Source organism: Oncorhynchus clarkii, chromosome 26 (genome assembly GCF_045791955.1).
Source record: "Oncorhynchus clarkii lewisi isolate Uvic-CL-2024 chromosome 26, UVic_Ocla_1.0, whole genome shotgun sequence".
Taxonomy (NCBI): domain Eukaryota; kingdom Metazoa; phylum Chordata; class Actinopteri; order Salmoniformes; family Salmonidae; genus Oncorhynchus; species Oncorhynchus clarkii.
Genome location: NC_092172.1, coordinates 16,915,755 through 16,935,871, shown reverse-complemented (window position 1 = coordinate 16,935,871; position 20,117 = coordinate 16,915,755). Strand labels below are relative to the sequence as shown.

At 46.9% G+C, this 20,117-nt stretch overlaps 1 protein-coding gene across 1 annotated transcript in view; it reads left to right on the top strand.

Moving 5' to 3' along the window:
* The window catches only part of LOC139384557 (early endosome antigen 1-like), a 246,497-nt gene that overhangs the window by 223,929 nt on the left and 2,451 nt on the right, over nt 1-20,117 (top strand). The window contains exons 10-21 of the mRNA XM_071129395.1: nt 2,940-3,086; nt 4,144-4,236; nt 7,238-7,300; nt 8,418-8,702; nt 10,752-10,910; nt 10,997-11,089; nt 11,221-11,376; nt 12,070-12,153; nt 13,792-13,959; nt 18,085-18,306; nt 18,483-18,713; nt 19,603-19,833. Of these exons, the coding sequence (XP_070985496.1) occupies nt 2,940-3,086; nt 4,144-4,236; nt 7,238-7,300; nt 8,418-8,702; nt 10,752-10,910; nt 10,997-11,089; nt 11,221-11,376; nt 12,070-12,153; nt 13,792-13,959; nt 18,085-18,306; nt 18,483-18,713; nt 19,603-19,833 (1,932 nt within the window). The remainder of the gene's footprint in view (nt 1-2,939; nt 3,087-4,143; nt 4,237-7,237; nt 7,301-8,417; nt 8,703-10,751; nt 10,911-10,996; nt 11,090-11,220; nt 11,377-12,069; nt 12,154-13,791; nt 13,960-18,084; nt 18,307-18,482; nt 18,714-19,602; nt 19,834-20,117) is intronic.

The window sequence follows — 20,117 nt, the reverse complement described above, 5'->3', positions numbered from 1 at the left end:
CTGCTCAAACGGTCAGAAACAGACTCCATGAGGGTGGTATGAGGGCCCGACGTCCACAGGTGGGGGTTGTGCTTACAGCCCAACATCGTGCAGGACGTTTGGCATTTGCCAGAGAACACCAAGATTGGCAAATTCGCCACTGGCGCCCTGTGCTCTTCACAGATGAAAGCAGGATCACACTGAGCACATGTGACAGAGTCTGGAGACGCCGTGGAGAACGTTCTGCTGCCTTCAACATCCTCCAGCATGACCGGTTTGGCGGTGGGTCAGACATGGTGTGGGGTGGCATTTCTTTGGGGGGGGCCGCACAGCCCTCCACATGTGCTCGCCAGAGGTAGCCTGACTGCCATTAGGTACCGAGATGAGATCCTCAGACCCCTTGTGAGACCATATGCTGGTGTGGTTGGCCCTGGGTTCCTCCTAATGCAAGACAATGCTAGATCTCATGTGGCTGGAGTGTGTCAGCAGTTCCTGCAAGAGGAAGGCATTGATGCTATGGACTGGCCCGCCCGTTCCCCAGACCTGAATCCAATTGAGCACATCTGGGACATCATGTCTCGCTCCATCCACCAACGCCACGTTGCACCACAGACTATCCAGGAGTTGGCGGATGCTTTAGTCCAGGTCTGGGAGGGCATCCCTCAGGAGACCATCTGCCACCTAATCAGGATCATGCCCAGGTGTTGTAGGGAGGTCATACAGGCACGTGGAGGCCACACACACTACTGAGCCTCATTTTGACTTGTTTTAATGACATTACATCAAAGTTGGATCAGCCTGTAGTGTGGTTTTCCACTTTAATTTTGAGTGTAACTCCAAATCCAGACCTCCATGGGTTGATAAATTTGATTTCCATTGATCATTTTTGTGTGATTTTGTTGTCAGCACATGCAACTATGTAAAGAAAAAAGTATTTAATAAGAATATTTCATTCATTCAGATCTAAGATGTGTTATTTTAGTGTTCCCTTTATTTTTTTGAGGAGTGTATATCGCCCTCCATGATTTCACTGGCCCGTCTGATTAGCTCTGGGAACCCTTTTGTTTCACCTGTTTCACTGACCTCTCAAACATATGGATCGTATGGAGTAGCTCTTCTAGTAGCATTTTATTAGTCCTAGTTGCTCCAGGCCCCCTGGCCTTGAATCCTCTCTATAGATCCCCCACTACCCCCATGTCCCTATGTCCCCTGCTCCCCTTGTCCTGGCAGGTGTGTGTCTGAGGCAGCCTAGTGCTGTTGGTGGCTTTGGGCCTCCGTCAGAGACTCCAGAATAGATCTTTATTTACAGCACAGAAGTTGGAAACAGCTGGTCAATCCATTTAGCCTAAGGCCACTGATTTGTTCGTATTTACTACAACACCCAAAGAAAAGCCGGGTATTTTCCCCTCTCGCTTTCCTATTGATCCAGCGCTTAGAAAATCTGCTCTGCTGTCTAAACACTATTGATCCCTCCCTCTCGACGGCAGGCTACCCGCACCAGTGTATAAAGGGACTGGATGAATTGAAATTTAATTTCCGACAACTTGTTCCTGTTATTTCTACCCATTTTTTGAGGGTGGGGAACATGCGCTGGCGAGTCAATAGGCGGTTGGCGGAGGGAGGAGCAGTGGGGCGAGACTCTCTATGTCATACCAGACCGCACCGTAGTGTACAGCCATGGACAGGCCAGCCACACACACGGGCCCCAGCCAGGAATGAATTCCTCATTGAATAAGTTCCCAGTGATCATTATGGGCTATTAGGGCCTGCCGTAGGCCAGCCTGCCCTGCTCTCAGGTCTCTCAGCCCTGTCAGCAGCCAGTTGAATGGAGAGTCACAGCTACATCACAGAGCCAGCCAACACCCATAGAGAGAGCTGGAACTCAGTGCCAACATCCAGACCTCTCAAACATATGGATCGTATGGAGTTTTATAGCCAAATGAAGAGTCTTGTGAGGAACTACCCAACATGTCCTCTAGTCTGATGATGTTCTCTAGTCTGATGATGTTCTCTAGTCTGATGATGTCCTCTAGTCTGATGATGTTCTCTAGTCTGATGATGTTCTCTAGTCTGATGATGTTCTCTAGTCTGATGATGTTCTCTAGTCTGATGATGTCCTCTAGTCTGATGATGTTCTCTAGTCTGATGATGTTCTCTAGTCTGATGATGTCCTCTAGTCTGATGATGTCCTCTAGTCTGATGATGTCCTCTAGTCTGATGATGTCCTCTAGTCTGATGATGTTCTCTAGTCTGATGATGTTCTCTAGTCTGATGATGTTCTCTAGTCTGATGATGTTCTCTAGTCTGATGATGTTCTCTAGTCTGATGATGTCCTCTAGTCTGATGATGTTCTCTAGTCTGATGATGTTCTCTAGTCTGATGATGTTCTCTAGTCTGATGATGTCCTCTAGTCTGATGATGTCCTCTAGTCTGATGATGTCCTCTAGTCTGATGATGTCCTCTAGTCTGATGATGTTCTCTAGTCTGATGATGTTCTCTAGTCTGATGATGTTCTCTAGTCTGATGATGTTCTCTAGTCTGATGATGTTCTCTAGTCTGATGATGTCCTGTAGTCTGATGATGTCCTCTAGTCTGATGATGTTCTCTAGTCTGATGATGTCCTCTAGTCTGATGATGTTCTCTAGTCTGATGATGTTCTCTAGTCTGATGATGTTCTCTAGTCTGATGATGTCCTCTAGTCTGATGATGTTCTCTAGTCTGATGAGCTGCTTGTTGTCAAGCCTTTAGTTTAGCAGGATGCTGTTGGTTGTGGTTTCGACCAGGATGTGTGACCATACCTTACCTCTCTTGAGCAAAAGGTGTGTGTGTGTGTGTGTGTGTGTGTGTGTGTGTGTGTGTGTGTGTGTGTGTGTGTGTGTGTGTGTCTGTGTCTGTGTGTGTGTGTGTGTGTGTGTGTGTGTGTGTGTGATTGACATTATTCTCCTTTCTATGCCCTCTAGCTGCAGGACAGGAGTGCTGAGGTGCAGAGGCTTCAGAGGTCATTGGCTGAGCTACATGGACGAGAGATGGAGTGGGAGAGAGAGACATCTGCCCTGCAGGGCCAGCTGGGCCATGCCAGAGAGGAGCTCCACACCGCCATCCTCAGGGTGAGCCCCAAACTGCATCCTGCCCCTCCGCAACGATCCCCATTGTGTTTCACTCAGACGATTAGCACTGAGATATAGTGGTACATAAAAGGGGAGGCCCTGTTTTAATTAGCATAAATATTCATATAATGACCGGGAAGCCATCCCACGTTCCATTTCAGGCTCTTAGTGTTAATACATATTTTAATACATTATCATTACCACCATCATAATTCTCATTATCGTAACTGTAATTATTCGATTTATGACAGAATTATTATTTTGTTCCCTGCAGCCATCCCCGTAAAACCACATTTTCCCTTGTGTATGGCGCTCTCGGTCTCCCCCCTCAAAAATATTGAACGGGCACTGATAAAGATAAACACACAAACACCCCAGCCTGATGGCTCCCGCGCCTGTAAAACACTCAATCTGAATTGCATATCTGCCTGGCGACCAGGCTTGTCATAAGCCGTATTAAGAAAAATTGTCACACGGTTTGACATAAATTGGAAAATGATATTTGGAAAGCGGCCGCTGCTGTGGAAATTAGAGATATTAAAATTATAAATCAGTGTCTGGATGTGCAAGGGGGTGTTGAGGAGAGGCTGAGTGTTCTCTTCCTCTCCATGTCCCTCCCTTTCTCTCTCTCTCTCTCTCTCTCTCTCTCTCTCTCTCTCTCTCTCTCTCTCTCTCTCTCTCTCTCTCTCTCTCTCTCTCTCTCTCGCTGTGTCTGTCTGTCTCGCTTGCTTCTCTTTCTTTCTCTGGGGACAGCAGAGGGGGTCTGGTCCTACAGGGACTTCTCTCTGGACCAGCGACCCTCTCTGTCTCTGCTCCGTAGGGACAAACACTCCCTCTCATTTTGCAGTGAAAGTACTACTGGCGTAGTGTCCTGTCAGCTGATTTAGCAGCTCTCACGCTCTAACCTGCTAATGGATCATTTCAGAGGTGTGATATGCATAATGCAAATGTCTCCGCTGACACCTTTAAAAACAGACACTTCCCTCTCCCATGTGTGCCTCACCTCTGCCCTCCGGGTGTGTGCGTGTGTGTGTGGGCATTTGTGTGTTTTGAGCAGAGGCAGGAACAGCAGCAGAAGGAAGAGCTGTTTGGTGAGCTGCAGAGGGAGGTGGACAGACTGAAGAATGAGAGACAGGAGATGCGAAAAAAGGTAATTGAGTGTTCTGTCTATTGACAGCATCAGTAACACACACACACACACACACACACACACACACACACACAGAGCGAGCTTACGAGAAAGGCATTTCACTGTACTTGTGCATGTGACATTACACACACACTGTCTATAACAACCTTCCTTTGCTCAATGAAAAACAGTAACCCTACTCATATAAACACACATGTGTACAGTCCAGTACCTTCAACTGCTCATTCTTCATACTGCCTGGCTGGACTGCACATCCCTTCCTTTCATTGAGCTCAAAGAGAGGCTCCACAAAAGACTGCAACTGCTGTGGGGCTACGTGCCTTGACACTGCCGACCCTGAGCTATTGAGGAAAAAAAGACATCTGCTTTAAGATGAGGCGCAGCTATGCTACCTTCAAGGCGTGGGTTAAAGCCTCTTTTCATCCCAAGGGGGGGGGGGGGGGAGAAAATATTACATGAAATGTTGCATTCAGATACAGGGTATTTGTGTTGCGAGAGAAGAGGTCAAGAGTGATGTCATCCTCCTTGGATCTGGAAGAAGAGAGGTCACCTCTATAAGAGCAATCCCACCCAGACTGGGTTCATGTGCCATTCTCTGCCCTCCGACTCTCAAGATGTTCACACTCAGATTGAACTATCACTTAAGAAGTTTCTGAACATTTCATTTCCATCAGGCAAGTCTTTCCTTGCTCAATATCTGCTGTTTACCATAAAGCGCTCTCTAAGGCCTCCACTCAGTTCGGCTTCATTTCCCTAACTGCCAGAGTTCCAGTACAGCTGAATGTCACCTCCCTGCCAGGGGCCACTGTTAATAAAGCCCGGGGGCCCCAGGGGCCTGAGGTACATGCGTCAGCCTCTCCTGTCCTGGGAGGTCTATATCGCTGTCGCTTCTCCCTCTTCTCCTCCACACACACCCTCGCCCCCTCCATCCCTCGCTCCTGCCCTCCCTCACCCCCGCCATCCCTCTCCCCTGCATTACCTCTCCCAAACTGCCCAGCCACAGCACCAATATTTCAGCACTTTTTACTCCGGCTGTAAGTTTTTGCTGTTCTCTCTTAATATTTAAAGAGGTATTCCTGAAGAGGTCAAGGAAAGAAAGGAGAGGCACTTTGTCTTATTAAGGATTCAGATGCTTCTCACTCCAGGTCTAGTGAGGAGAGAGAAGGGGGGGGGGGGGGGGGTCCAACCACTCAGTAGGACTAGATAGCAGCATTAGTTATTCATCTGGACTGGACCTGTTGTTGAATGTCAGGAGACTTAGCACTATTGAGAATGTGAACGCTATTAAAGGCCCAGTACAGTCAAAATTCTGTCTTTTTGTATCATATTGTGCAACAGCTGATGAAATAACACTGTACATGTGTGGAAAAACTCTGTAAATGTGATCATTGTATTTCCAACCAGAATCAGGAAATAACAATTTACACAATACCTTCTAATCAGCAGGTTTTGCATGGGTGAAGTTTTGGCTTTCCTGTTGACATCACTAGGCAGTAAATTAGTGAATAGGCCAATAACAAGGAGTTCCAAACCTCTCTGCCAATAACAGCAAGTTTTCAGTTCCCCCTCCCCACTCAGACCACTTTTCTTTTCTTTATTCCACCTTTATTTAACCAGGTAGGCTAGTTGAGAACCTGTTCTCATTTACAACTGCCACCTGGCCAAGATAAAACAAAGCAATGCGACACAAACAACAACACAGAGTTACACATGGAATAAACAAGCGTACAGTCAATAACACAATAGAAAAACATAAAGTCTATATACTGTGTGTGCAAATGGCGTGAGGAGGTAAGTTAATAAATAGGCCATAGAAGCGAAGTAATTACAATTTAGCAAATTAACACTGGAGTGATAGATGTGCAGTTGATGATGTGCAAGTAGAAATGCTGGTGTGCAAAAGAGCAGAAAAATTAATAAAACAATATGGGGATGAGGTAGGTAGATTGGGTGGGCTATTTACAGATGGGCTATGTACAGCTGCAGCGATCGGTTAGCTGCTCAGATAGCTGATGTTTAAAGTTAGTGAGGGAAATATAAGTCTCCAGCTTCAGCGATTTTTGCAATTCGTTCCAGTCATTGGCAGCAGACAACTGGAAGGAAAGGCGGCCAAAGAAGATGTTGGCTTTGGGGATGACCAGTGAGATACAGTGGGGCAAAAAAGTATTTAGTCAGCCACCAATTGTGCAAGTTCTCCCACTTAAAAAGATGAGAGAGGCCTGTAATTTTCATCATAGGTACACTTCAACTATGACAGACAAAATGAGGGGGGAAAATCCAGAAAATCACATTGTAGGATTTTTTGTGAATTTATTTGCAAATGATTGAAGTGTACCTCATCTTTTTAAGTGGGAGAACTTGCACAATTGGTGGCTGACTAAATACTTTTTTGCCCCACTGTATACCTGCTGGAGCACGTGCTACGGGTGGGTGTTGTTATCGTGACTAGTGAGCTGAGATAGCAAAGACTTATAGATGACCTGGAGCCAGTGGGTCTCGCAATGAATATGTAGCTAGGGCCAGCCAACGAGAGCATACAGGTCGCAGTAGTGGGTGGTGTATGGGGCTTTGGTGACAACGGGTGTGGGCAGCGAACTGTTGAAAAGCATGCATTTAGTTTTACTAGCGTTTAAGAGCAGTTGGAGGCCACGGAAGGAGTGTTGTATGGCATTGAAGCTCGTTTGGAGGTTTGTTAACACAGTGTCCAAAGAAGGGCCAGATGTATACAGAATGGTATCGTCTGCGTAGAGGTGGATCACAGAATCACCCGCAGCAAGAGCGACATCATTTCCAGACAGTCCCAGCAAAATTCTTGCTTGATAAATAGTTTTTTGCTAAAAAGCTATTTTTGTTTCTTTTTGACCATTTTATTGGAAAACTATTACAGTAAGGTACTTAATTGTTACTCAGAACGGATTTTATATTGATATAAAATGGCTGCTTTGTTATAACATCTCTTCACCCTCTGTGTACTTAACATGTTGTGTGTGTTTCTCCTCAGCTTTGTGGTAGAGAAGAGGAGCTGAAGAGGCTGAGAGACGAGCAGCATCAGCTCAAGGACAAGGTCTGTGGCTCTGGGCTCTGGGCTCTGGGCTCTGGGCTCTGGCTGACACCTTTGTGCTTCCCCCGAACAGGATGACACACAATGCTGCTTAACAAACCCTCTCCTCTCACGCTGCTGTGTTGTGAGGTGCCTGACTGACTGACACAACGTGGGCATCTTCTAACGCCTGCTTTCAACCCTTCAACTTCACATTCACCTCTTAAGCAGTGGGAGCCGACGTGTAATGAGGCTTTTGGTCGGCCCTTAAAGGCCAAAGAGTGGGTCAGGAGCGTTCCCGGGGATTGGTGTGGTGTGTGTGTGTCTGCGTGGGCATGGCCTTGGCAGCCCACACTAATGAGGGCTCAGACAAGCCCTGTCCCAGTCAATAGAGGGTGAAAGTGGGACAGAGCAGAGGGAAGACCTGGGACAGAGGGTGATAATCTGTAGACGGAGGGAGAGAGGGAACAAGAGAGAAATAGAAAAGGGTCAGACGGGCGTTTTAGGTGGTCTGCGCTAGATCCCTGTGTGAGGTGAGTAACCCCGGACGAGTGTTGAGCGCTGGGCCTGCGTGTTTTTACAGCGCGGCTTCACTGTGCTCTGGGACCGCAATAAACCACGGCCTTCAAAGCACAGCCAAGCTCCACTAACTGCTGAGTGCTTCTCTGTTGGTTGGACAAGATTACTCTCAAAACAAAGTGCAGACAGGTTGATTGATAGAAGGGTCTGTAGAGGTGCACGCCACAGTGTTTATTCACACCCCGCTAACACTCGTTTGTTTCATTCGCATGGACTTTTATGTGCTGATCCTGTTACTGTGTGAGTTTGTCAGTTCATAAAGAATAGTCCTGCTCTTTCAGTGGGTTTTAGTGGAAACTCACTGGGGCTGTTGTGGATTTGTTGTTTTAACATCCTGGGAACTAGCTGTGACAGGAGGGACAGTCTGCTCTGTGCCACAGAAGACACCGTGATGACGAGCGTCGGACGTGTTTACATGAGTGTCTGTACTATGTCCTTGACCGTTAACGTGTGTGTTCTTAGTGTGTGTGAGTTGCGTTACTAGATGTCTCCTGACTGATATGAATGACTGAAGATGTCTATTTGAGGATATAACTGACTGTGACTGTGTGTCTATGTGCAGGTGAGGGAGAGCGATGTGCAGGCTGTGTGGCTGCAAAGCCAGGCTGACGTGGTGGGTCGGGAGCTGTGGGAGGAGAGTGCCCAGCGTGACAGGGAGCTGTGGGAGTGGAGGGACCGCTACCATGCTGCTTCAGAGGGACTTAGGCTGAGGGAGGCTGGGCTTGAGGAGGTGCAGAGGGCCAGGGACACGGCCCTCAGAGGCCTGAGACTACAGGAGGAGAAGACCCACAGTCTGGGGGCCCAGATGCAGGAGCTGCAGCACAGCCTGGACGGCCTACAGGGCAGGGTGAGTGGCTGGGACTGGGCAGGTACAGGGAGCAGGGTTGAGGGTGTGGGGGGGGGGTCAGGGGATAGGGGATAGGTAGGAAGAAGAGGGGAGAGGTGGAAGGGAGTCTTGGCCTGGGGAGGAGGGGGGGTGTAATGGTTCTTGGAGCTGTGGGGGTCGGAGGGAGGGAGCAGGGTGTGGGGGGGTCGAGGGACAGGTAGGAAGAAGAGGGGAGAGGCGGAAGGGAGTCTGGACCTGGGGAGGTGGCATGGTTCTAGGAGCTGTGGGGGTCGGAGGGAGGGAGCAGGGTTGGTGACGGTGGTGTGGCTGCAGTGTGGGTCTAGTGAGGACCCGGTCAGGCTCCATCACATCAGGTCACTGGGGTCTAATTAAACTGAGCTCCACATTAGGCTGCAATCTGCAAACATGTACAGGAAATTCATTTTTTTCCCCCCACTCCTCGCTTTCAAGTGCATGGCCGTGTTAAATGCATATGACCCCCTTGGTTTTAATTACAATTTTGTGCTTAGCAGGCAGGTTAATGACGCTCCTTAATCGGCTCTGTGGAAAATTAGCCTCACAGAGAGAAAGGATGTTTGCTTTTTTTTTACTGATGTCTTTCTTTCTTGTCATTTTATTGTTTCTTGTGATAAAAAGGACATTATAACCCAGTTAACTACCACTGTTAGAAATAACTCCTGTAGGTAAACTGAAAATCACTCAGCCATAACCCTCTCACAATCAGAATGTTCTATGTGGAAATAAGGCTCCTCTGTTTCAGACCCCCCCCTCTGTGAAAGCATGTGTGGTGAACCTCAGACTGACCTTGTGGCTCTCTGTCTGCTCATTCTCCTGTGTCTGTCTGTCTGCTCATTCTCCTGTGTCTGTCTGTCTGTCTGTCTGCTCATTCTCCTGTGTCTGTCTGGTCTGTCTGTCTGCTCATTCTCCTGTGCTTGTCTGTGTGTCTGGTCTGTGTGTCTGGTCTGTCTGTCTGCTCATTCTCCTGTGTCTGTCTGTCTGGTCTGTCTGCCCATTCTCTTGTGTCTGTCTGTCTGTCTGCTCATTCTCCTGTCTGTCTGTCTGTCTGTCTGTCTGTTTCTGTCTGTCTGTCTGTTTCTGTCTGTCTGTCTGTCTGTCTGTCTGTCTGTCTGTCTGTCTGTCTGTCTGTCTGTCTGTCTGTCTGTCTGTCTGTTTGTATCTGTCTGTGTCTGTGTCTGTGTGTGTGGTGGTTAGAATCCTCAGCCACTCTTTAGATACCCCAATCGACAACCAGCCCTCTCCTCCCCAGCCCACTCACCCATTCCCACTCACCCATTCCACATGTTTCCAGTATCAGTGTTGTTGTTAATTGCCTCATCCCAGTCAGCCTCTCTCTGTCTCTCATGCGTATGATTACTCACGACAAAATAACACTATCACTATAGCCGTGTGTTTTCATTACTCGGGTACCAATGTGGAGTCTCATCATATTTTAACAGATTTGGGCAACAAAAACAGAGAGAGAAAGCTGCTTTATCAATAATTATGTGTAATCCACAACAATTTCACAGAAGCTCAATAACAGCAGCAGAAATGGTTCTGTATAAACTCTTATTCTCCAATTTACAGTGAAATGGAGGGATGTAGCTTGCAGACAAACCCATTTCCCTAAAACAGGAAACATTGTCTTGCTTATCTAGGACATGTTTTTTGTCCAAATGGGAAACTAACTGGACAGAACGTCTATATATATATTGTGTTATTTTCTAATGTACAATTGTGAGTGTTGCCACCATTAAATGGTTCGTTGGACTATTACCTATTTATGTGTTATTTTGTGTGTCTATAGGATGGAACTAAAACCATCACGCTCTTTGTCATTGTTTTCCTGTATCCCAGTAAGACGGAACATAGAGAACAACAGTAAATAAACGTTTGATTTGAACCTTTTTGCCTCTTGCTGATTGCAAATAATGCCTGTGATTTGAACAGGAAAGTGCTTTCCACATAGCTATTACTGTACAATCAGCCTGTTCTCTGTCCTGTCCTTGATGTGTTCTTCAGTGTGTTACGTTCCCTCCTGTCCCGCAGCTTGCCCAGAAGGAGGAGATGGTCGTGGCTCTCAGAGTGAAGCTGCAGGACCATGAAGAAGACGCCCGCGTTCTCCGCCAACAGCTGCTCTCCTCCCAAGATGCACTGCAGCAAGTTGCTGCCGAGCTGAGGTCATGTAAAAGAGAGAGGGAGAAGCAGGTAAGAAAAGGAGTTTCATTTGACCCATTAAGAGCCATGTATTGGCATGTTTATGACAATGGAATGACACGTGTCACTTGTCGCAGGATAGCCAGTGTGTGGAGACAGAGGAGAGACTGGCTGAGATCAGAGCTGATCTGGTCCAACTACAGCAGCAGTATACCACCTGCTATGCCCAGGTACTTGAACCTTGATAGAAAGTCACTCGTACATAATATTCTAAAATGGTCTGTAGGTTTATCCATATACTGTACCTCTGTTATTAGCCTATTTTCTGTTAGACCCACACTATTTCTCTGTCTGTGTGTAGCTGGTCCAGGAGGAGGCTGGGGTGGGCAGGCTGAGGGAGGAGCTGCGTGAGGTGAGGGAACAGAGGGACAGACTGGCCTTTCAGGTGACAGAGAACCAGGACCTGAGCCATGACCTGGACCTGCTCAATGAGAAACACAAGGCTGCACAGCACGAGGTACTGGCCTTAACATCTCTCCTCCATCTGTCTCCTCTCCCTCATCCAACCAACCCTCGTTGTAATGCCCCTTAGCTGGTCAGCTCAAAAACAGCCAATCAGAAATGTCATGGCCTTTTTTAAACTTTTTTTAATTGAACCTTTATTTAACTTGGATCAGGATGTTTCATGTTTCATAATGGATGTGAAATACAAAATGTCTTTACCAAGGTCATTGTTAAGAATGTGTCGATATAGTGTAGTTGTCAGGGTATGCATGAAGGGCTGTAGGAAGTCAGGTGCCGGAGAGCAGCTATTTGGTAGCAAACTGGAGCCTTTTATTTGGCGAACCAAAAGCACACTGCACAAACAAACACAAAATTTGTGCAACCAGCCTACCATGCGCATACATGAAAACGTAAAAAATACCACACAAAGACATGGGGGAAACAGAGGGTCAAATACACAACACATAATGAGGGAAATGAGAACCAGGTGTGTGGGAAAACGAGACAAATCAAATGGAAAATGAAGACTGGCGACGTCGAATGCCGAACACCGCCCGAACAAAGAGAGGCATCAACTTCGGCAGAAGTCGTGACAGTAGTGTTGTTTTAAGTCTTCACAGCAGAAGAAGAACCATACATACTGACAGGTAAGGCAGTGTGAGTTGAGTGGAAGTAGAGACTGACCAAGGTATGTGGTTGTGCTCAGGTGACCAACAGGGATGAGACAGTGCTGAGACTGACCACAGAACTGAGCACCGCGCAGGAACACCTGAAATCAGCTCAGGATGAGGTGAGGCCTGAGATCTAACGCATCATCATGGATGGGGTTGTACAGACCTGCCTAATGCAGTCTCTACAGCCATCGAAGACGAGTCCTAGTGCTGCCGGTTTATAGAGGGGCTAGTTCAACTCAAATCCATCAGAATTCATAGGGGCACAGACCCCCCCCCCTCGTGTATCCCTGAGGAGAAAGCTCAAGGACATGGTGACCTTGTTAGTGTCCAGCCAGCCCTGTACCTTGGGACTTAGAAAAGACACCTGACTGTGTCCCATGAACCTTCTGTGTTATTTCAGAGTTTTCTTCTTGAAGGAGAACTTGTAGAGGACGTGTCAATGGCCGTACGCTGTGTTGTGCTGGTTTATTTATTCCTCTCTCTCTGACTGGTCAGATATTTGTTTCCCAGAGTGTCCTTGTGTTATAAATGGGACAGGCCTGTCACTTCAATGCTGAGAGGATGTTTTGACTTCCTTGAAATATTTTTATTTATTTAATTTTGGGTTGGAGGAGAGCGGTGAATAATGCATTGGGAACCTGCTACATCTACTGTTTTTATCATTAGCATGCAGCCCAAGTTATCTGCAGAATACTTATGAGTGCCAGTGAAATGTTTGTGATGTTATTTATTTATGTTGCCCTCTCAAATATTCATTTGTTTATTTATTCATGGCAGAACTAACTGCAATTGGAAAATTCATTTTTTGCTGAAGGGCACATGCCCCCCCCCCCCTACATAAAGGGAAGGGGGCACATCAGGCCTGTTAGTAATTGCTTTACGTGGCGTTTCCTGAGACTCACGGGGGGAGATGTCATTTAAACTGAGCAGACGGGTGAAGAGAGGGACTGAGAGAGAGAGATGGAATGGGTCGGGTTGAGAGGTGGGGATGGGAGGGGAGAGGAGTTTATCACTCACTCGAAACTTGCTGCTGGAGTGGGTGGTGTTTTTATTTAACCTTTATTTAACAAGGCAAGTCAGTTAAGAACATATTCTTATTTTCAATGACGGCCTAGGAACAGTGGGTTAACTGCCTTGTTCAGGGGCTGAACGACAGACTTTTACCTTGTCAGCTCGGGGATTTAATCTTGCAACCTTTCGGTTACTAGTCCAACGCTGTGACCACTAGGCTACCTGCCGCCCCAGGGGGGAAACCACATATATCCATATATATTACAGGGAATCTGATTCCACTTCTCCAGACAACAAGCTCTACAGGTCTGACTATAAGCAGAATAGAGGAGAACACAGTGGTTTTGTCTCTGGTTGTGTCCATGCTCCCCTGCCTTCTCTTCTTGTCTGCTCACAGCACTGTTTTCTTTAATTATATGGACTGGGATTTTGTTCAATTTCACACTTGCGTCCACACATGCAGCAATTGTTTCCTGATAAGGGATAATGTGTTACTTAACATTACATTATATTATATTACATTATATTATATTGTGTCTGTCTGTCTGTCTTTCTGTCTGTCTGTCTGTCTGTCTGTCTGTCTGTCTGTCTGTCTGTCTGTCTGTCTGTCTGTCTGTCTGTCTGTCTGTCTGTCTGTTTGTCTGTCTGTCTCTGTCTGTCTCTGTCTGTCTCTGTCTGTCTCTGTCTGTCTGTCTGTCTGTCTGTCTGTCTGTCTGTCTGTCTGTCTGTCTGTCTGTGTGTAGCTGTCAGTGCAGGCTCAGCAGGAGCAGGCCCTTGGAGAGGAGGTGCAGAGGCTGCAGAAGGAGGTGAGCTGTCTCCAGGGCAGCCTGAGTCAGAGAGAGGAGGACATGGAGGCACAACTACAGACAACTGGCCAGCTACAGCAGGAGAGGGACAGCCTGTTCACACAGGTCAGTTTACACACACACATCATACCACATCCTTAGTGAGACTATTCAACACTGTTTACAGTAGCTACTGGAATGATGATCTTTAGATGGATGGGCTTGGTGCCAGGCCTATTCTATAGCTGCATAAACTATACAATATTAATACACACACCATAATCTATATACACTATACAATATGTATACACACACCATAATCTATATAACTATACAATATTAATACACACACCATAACCATAATCTATATTATCCTATATCCTATTACAGCATGTCTAACCCTCTCATCCCTCCAATTACAGTATGTCTAACCCTCGCATCCCTCCTATTATAGTATGTCTAACACTCTCATCCCTCCTATTACAGTATGTCTAACCCTCTCATCCCTCCTATTATAGTATGTCTAACACTCTCATCCCTCCTATTATAGTATGTCTAACCCTCTCATCCCTCCTATTACAGTATGTCTAACCCTCTCATCACTCCTATTATAGTATGTCTAACCCTCTCATCCCTCCTATTACAGCATGTCTAACCCTCTCATCCCTCCTATTACAGCATGTCTAACCCTCTCATCCCTCCTATTACAGCATGTCTAACCCTCTCATCCCTCCTATTACAGTATGTCTAACCCTCTCATCCCTCCTATTATAGTATGTCTAACCCTCTCATCCCTCCTATTACAGTATGTCTAACCCTCTCATCCTAACCCTCTCATCCCTCCTATTACAGCATGTCTAACCCTCTCATCCCTCCTATTACAGCATGTCTAACCCTCTCATCCCTCCTATTACAGCATGTCTAACCCTCTCATCCCTCCTATTACAGCATGTCTAACCCTCTCATCCCTCCTATTACAGTATGTCTAACCCTCTCATCCCTCCTATTATAGTATGTCTAACCCTCTCATCCCTCCTATTACAGTATGTCTAACCCTCTCATCCTAACCCTCTCATCCCTCCTATTACAGCATGTCTAACCCTCTCATCCCTCCTATTACAGCATGTCTAACCCTCTCATCCCTCCTATTACAGCATGTCTAACCTTCTCATCCCTCCTATTACAGCATGTCTAACCCTCTCATCCCTCCTATTACAGTATGTCAAACCCTCTCATCCCTCCTATTACAGCATGCCTAACCCTCTCATCCCTCCTATTACAGTATGTCTAACCCTCTCATCCCTCCTATTACAGTATGTCTAACCCTCTCATCCCTCCTATTATACAGTATGTCTAACCCTCTCATCCCTCCTTTTACAATATGTCTAACCCTCTCATCCCCATATAGGGTTGTAAAATGGAGGTAACTTTACAAAAACTCCCCGGTTTTAAAGGAATGCAGTTTGTAGAGTTACAAGCTAGATGTAATCTTTGTTTACTAGGAATTTGGGACCAAATACTACATTAATGCAGATAATACTTTTGTTCCCCTAAATTGGGGGGACTATGTCCAAAAAGAGCTGTAATTTCTAAACAGTTCACCCGATATGGATGCAAATCCATAAGTGCTGGAGTACAGAGCCAAAACAACAAGAAATGTCACTCTCCCAATACTTATGGAGGTCTATAAGGGCACAGAGCGAGACCCAAATGCAGACACGGGAGGCAGATAGTTAGAGTCTCTGATATTTATTATAATACAAGGGACAGGCAAAAGATCATAAACAAGGTCAGAGTCCAGGAGGTACAGAGTGGCAGGCAGGCTCGAGGTCAGGGTGGGCAGTATGGTCAGGCAGGCGGGTTCAGAGTCAAGGCAGGCAAGGGTCAAAACCGGGAGGACTAGCAAAAGAGAGAAAAGAAAAGCAGGAGCACGGAAAAACACCCTGGTTGACTTCACAAGACAAGACGAAGTGGCAACAGACAAACAGGGAACACCGGAATAAGTACCCAGGGACTAATGGGGAAAACGGGTGACACCTGGAAGTGGGTGGAGACAATCACAAAGACAGACACAAACTATGAGAGAGAGCCCATGGTGTGGCTGTGTTATGTGCAGTAATGTGTGCTGTTGAGGAGAAGCAGCAGAGACAAAGGAGTGGGCAGTCAGCCATCCCTCTCTCTTTCTCTCCACGGCATCAACAAACACAGCACAGCCGTGGAATTCCAATTAGTATAATTTAATTAGAATTGGGCACAGTTCCTTCATTTCTTTGAATCTTGTTTATGCACCTTGATTGTTTCACAATATAGATGTATTTTAATTAGCTAAGATTGATTAAATTGCATTGATTCTGTATCCTTATTCAAAAGAAATCCGCATTCCTCCTCCTCCTCCCCCCTGCTATGTTATTTTTCATAATTACTGGTACAGTCTGGGACTAGGGCTGAGAGTTGTAATAGTGACAGCTTTGACCATTTTGTAATCAAGGATAGATTTATCGTTATTTATTGCATGTGCTGTCACATTGTTGTGACGTTCTGTTCTGCCTCAGTCACAAGATAAGATAGTCAGACTGCTCTTTTGTCTTTAGCTGAGAGTTCAGCCTCTGTCCACTCGACAGACAGACAGACAGGCAGACAGACAGACAGACAGACAGACCTGAGAGCACGCACCTTGGGTGTGTCGCAGTGGCTACAGACGCCATGGTTAACACCAACGTCTCCTTCCCAACCCAGAGCTCTTTTAATTTTGATTGATGACTCCGTTTATCTTCTGCATAACAACCCTCCACCCCCACCTCCCCCACTCTCCGTTTTCCCAGCTCCCGCTGCCTTCCACACACACCCAGTAAGAAAATTATATTAGAAACAAAATGAGATTCGAAATTTTATGTTCGACAAGTGACTTGATGAAAGGGTTTCATTGCAGGTCCTGATCCATGGAAATGTTATGCTAATAATACTGCTAGCCAAGCGATCTAGTTGGAAATTAATCAGTGGTTGAGCTGCGAGAGAGAGAGAGAGAGAGGGAGGGAGGGAGAGAGAGAGAGGCTGCTCTATAAACCCCCTTCCCCCCTTCCCTCACCACCTCTCTCCCTCTCTCTAGCACTGAATCTCATCAAAAATAGCCATGGGGTGTTGTCTGTGTGATGAGGTTGGGAGAGAAATAGGGAGTTAGAAGATTACACTGCAGCTTAGCACTGATTGATGCAGTAATGTATGCAGCAGGCCAGGCAGGCAGGCAGGCTGGCTGGCAGGCAGGCTGGCTGTATTATGGATTAGAGCTCCCCCCTCTCTCTCCACATCAGTCCCCCTCCCTATATCTGTCCTAGTATTATTATATTTATCCTCTTCATCTGTCCTCTTTTCTCTGCATGTATCTTTTACCTCCATATTTGTGTATGTCTACACAGCTTGTGATGTCACAGACTGCCTCAATCCATCCTCTCACTTCCTCCCTCCCTCCATTCCTGGGAGACATCAATGCACTGGAGTCACTAATGGAGTCATTAACAGATTTAACTCATTTAAAAGAACACAATTAGTGCTGGGGTCTTAATGATGTTTGTAAGTTAAATGCAAACTAATCGTGTTTCTCTCTACCTCTCTCTCTCTCACTCTTCTGGCTTAGAACTCAGTAAGAACGAAGGAGTAGATGAATCACAGAAGTGTTTTGTGGGTGTGGGTGCGTGTCTCCCAGCCATGTTAAAAGTCTGTGGGATTTATTATTTTTACCCTGAGAGCCATCTGTTACACTGCTCCTTATTTTTGTAATGCATCATCAGCCAGGGGAAAACTAATATTATCCCATCTGGGATATTGTACTCTGGAGTGTAATAATGTAATGTAGTGTAATGTGGTGTCATTAAAGTGCCTCGGTGGAGCTGCAGGGAGAGGAAGGAAGGCTGAAGGAGTGTATTGTATCATATCTGTCTGTTCTGTCTGTGTGTCCCCACACACACACACACACACACACACACACACACACACACACACATACACACACAAAAACACACACACACAAAAACACATACACACACACACACAAAAATACAAACACATACATACATACACACACACATACACACAAACAAATCCAAACACATACATACACACACACACACACACACACACACAAATACACACGCACACATACAAACACATACAAACACACATACACACACACACACATGCACATACACACACATTCTCCCTACACACTCCCTCACTGACACTACCCTCTGTCTCCAGCGGGACAACCAGCAGGGGGCAGTGTGTGTTCTGCGTGGGGAGCTGCAGCGGTGGCAGGCGGAGGCCCGGGCTCAACAGGAGAGCAGGGAGGAGGAGGTGTTGGGGCTGAGGGCTGAGCTACAGGAGACCCAGGGCAGGCTGCAGCAGTGTAGAGCAACCATGAAGCACCTCCGCTCTGACCTGGAGCACGCCCAGAGACAGACCAGGCAGGCCGAGGAGGAGGTGGGTGGGAGGAGTGAGAGGAGTACAGTACACAGAAAGACAGGAACATGGATTTATCTTCACTTTAATAGGCAGTGAAGTACCCTCAGTACTATGCCTATTACAGGTTTATGTAAGCCATTATACAGGCATATTGAAGTAGACTACAGTGTTCTGAGAATGTGTCCCCCCCACAGGCATCTGATAGGGAGAACCGTCTGTGGGGCCAGGAGGCAGAGTTGTCCAGGCTGAGGGCTGTGCTGCAGGAGGCTGAGAGTAGAGCAGCGGACACAGAGACCAGGCTGCAGCCCCTGACCCAGTCCCTGGAGCTGTACAGGGTCAAGTACCAGGCCTGCCTCACCAAGATCTCCCAGCAGGACAGCACTCTACAGGCCCAGGACGAGGACCTGAAGGAAGCCAGGGCTCAGGTCAGCTCCCACGCCATCCTCACCCTGCAGGAAAACTAAGAGCTGATACTGGAGCTTTTTCTAGTATTTTGAGAGCTTCTATCTGCTAAAGCTTCTATCTGCTTGAGGTTCTGTCTGCTAGAGCTTCTATCTGCTAAAGCTTCTATCTGCTAGAGCTTCTGTCTGCTAGAGGTTCTGTCTGCTAGAGGTTCTGTCTGCTAGAGGTTCTATCTGCTAGAGGTTCTGTCTGCTAGAGGTTCTGTCTGCTAGAGGTTCTGTCTGCTAGAGCTTCTATCTGCTTGAGGTTCTGTCTGCAAGAGCTTCTATCTGCTAAAGCTTATATCTGCTAGAGCTTCTATCTGCTAGAGGTTCTGTCTGCTAGAGGTTTTATCTGTTAGAGGTTCTGTCTGCTAGAGGTTCTGTCTGCTAGAGGTTCTGTCTGCTAGAGGTTCTGTCTGCTAGAGGTTTTATCTGTTAGAGGTTCTGTCTGCTAGAGGTTCTGTCTGCTAGAGGTTCTGTCTGCTAGAGGTTCTGTCTGCTAGAAGATGATTGGTGTTAAAGTTACTTACAAACCCCTATTGGTTTGAACGGTGTCAGCAATTTCTATCTAGTATTTCTTTTTTTACACAACATGAATTGGGGTGTTTAGAGTACTATATAGGTAGAGAACATTAAACAGAACAAGGCTGTCATTAACTCCATTTGGACAAAAATGCAGATAGAACCATATAGCCCCAAGCGCTCCATGTGTTGTGGTTTTATCTCTGCTGTTTATACACATGTTGCCAGGAGTTGTTCTTCCGTACATCTCTAGACCTGATTTATGAGTGTTAATAGCATGTCTTGTTCGTATGTGTGTTTGTGTGCCTGCCTGCGTGTCCCTGCGTGTCCCTGTGTGTCTGTGTCCCAGGTGGTGGAGCGGGACGAGCATGTGCTGCATCTGTGTGCCCAGGCGTTGGTGTTGCAGGGGGAGCTGAAGGTCCACTGTGCCCAGCTGGAGAGCGGGGATGAAGCCCTGAGTGCCCTGAGCCAGCACCTCCGAGACACCCAGAGAGACCTGGAGTCCAGCCGCAAACACAGCCAGGAGTGTGAGATGGTCATCAGCACTATGAGAGACAGCACCGCCGCACTGAGACGACAGGTCAGACAGTCAGTCAGTCACACCAGTTAGGCCAGCCAGTCAGTCAGGCAGATCGGTCAGTGGATCATCAGTAGACCGAGCCTCATCCACAGGGCTGTAGCTTCCCAATGACAGACTCGCCCACAGACACGGACAAACCCGGTCACACTGTGCTGATCACTCCCTTTCCACTACAAACATATATTAATTTACTAGTCCACTCAGTGGTTTCCCCCTACACAGTCAGGCCCACTCATCCTGCTCACTACCCCTGCTACCTAGAACAGTGCCAGTCATGTGGTGAA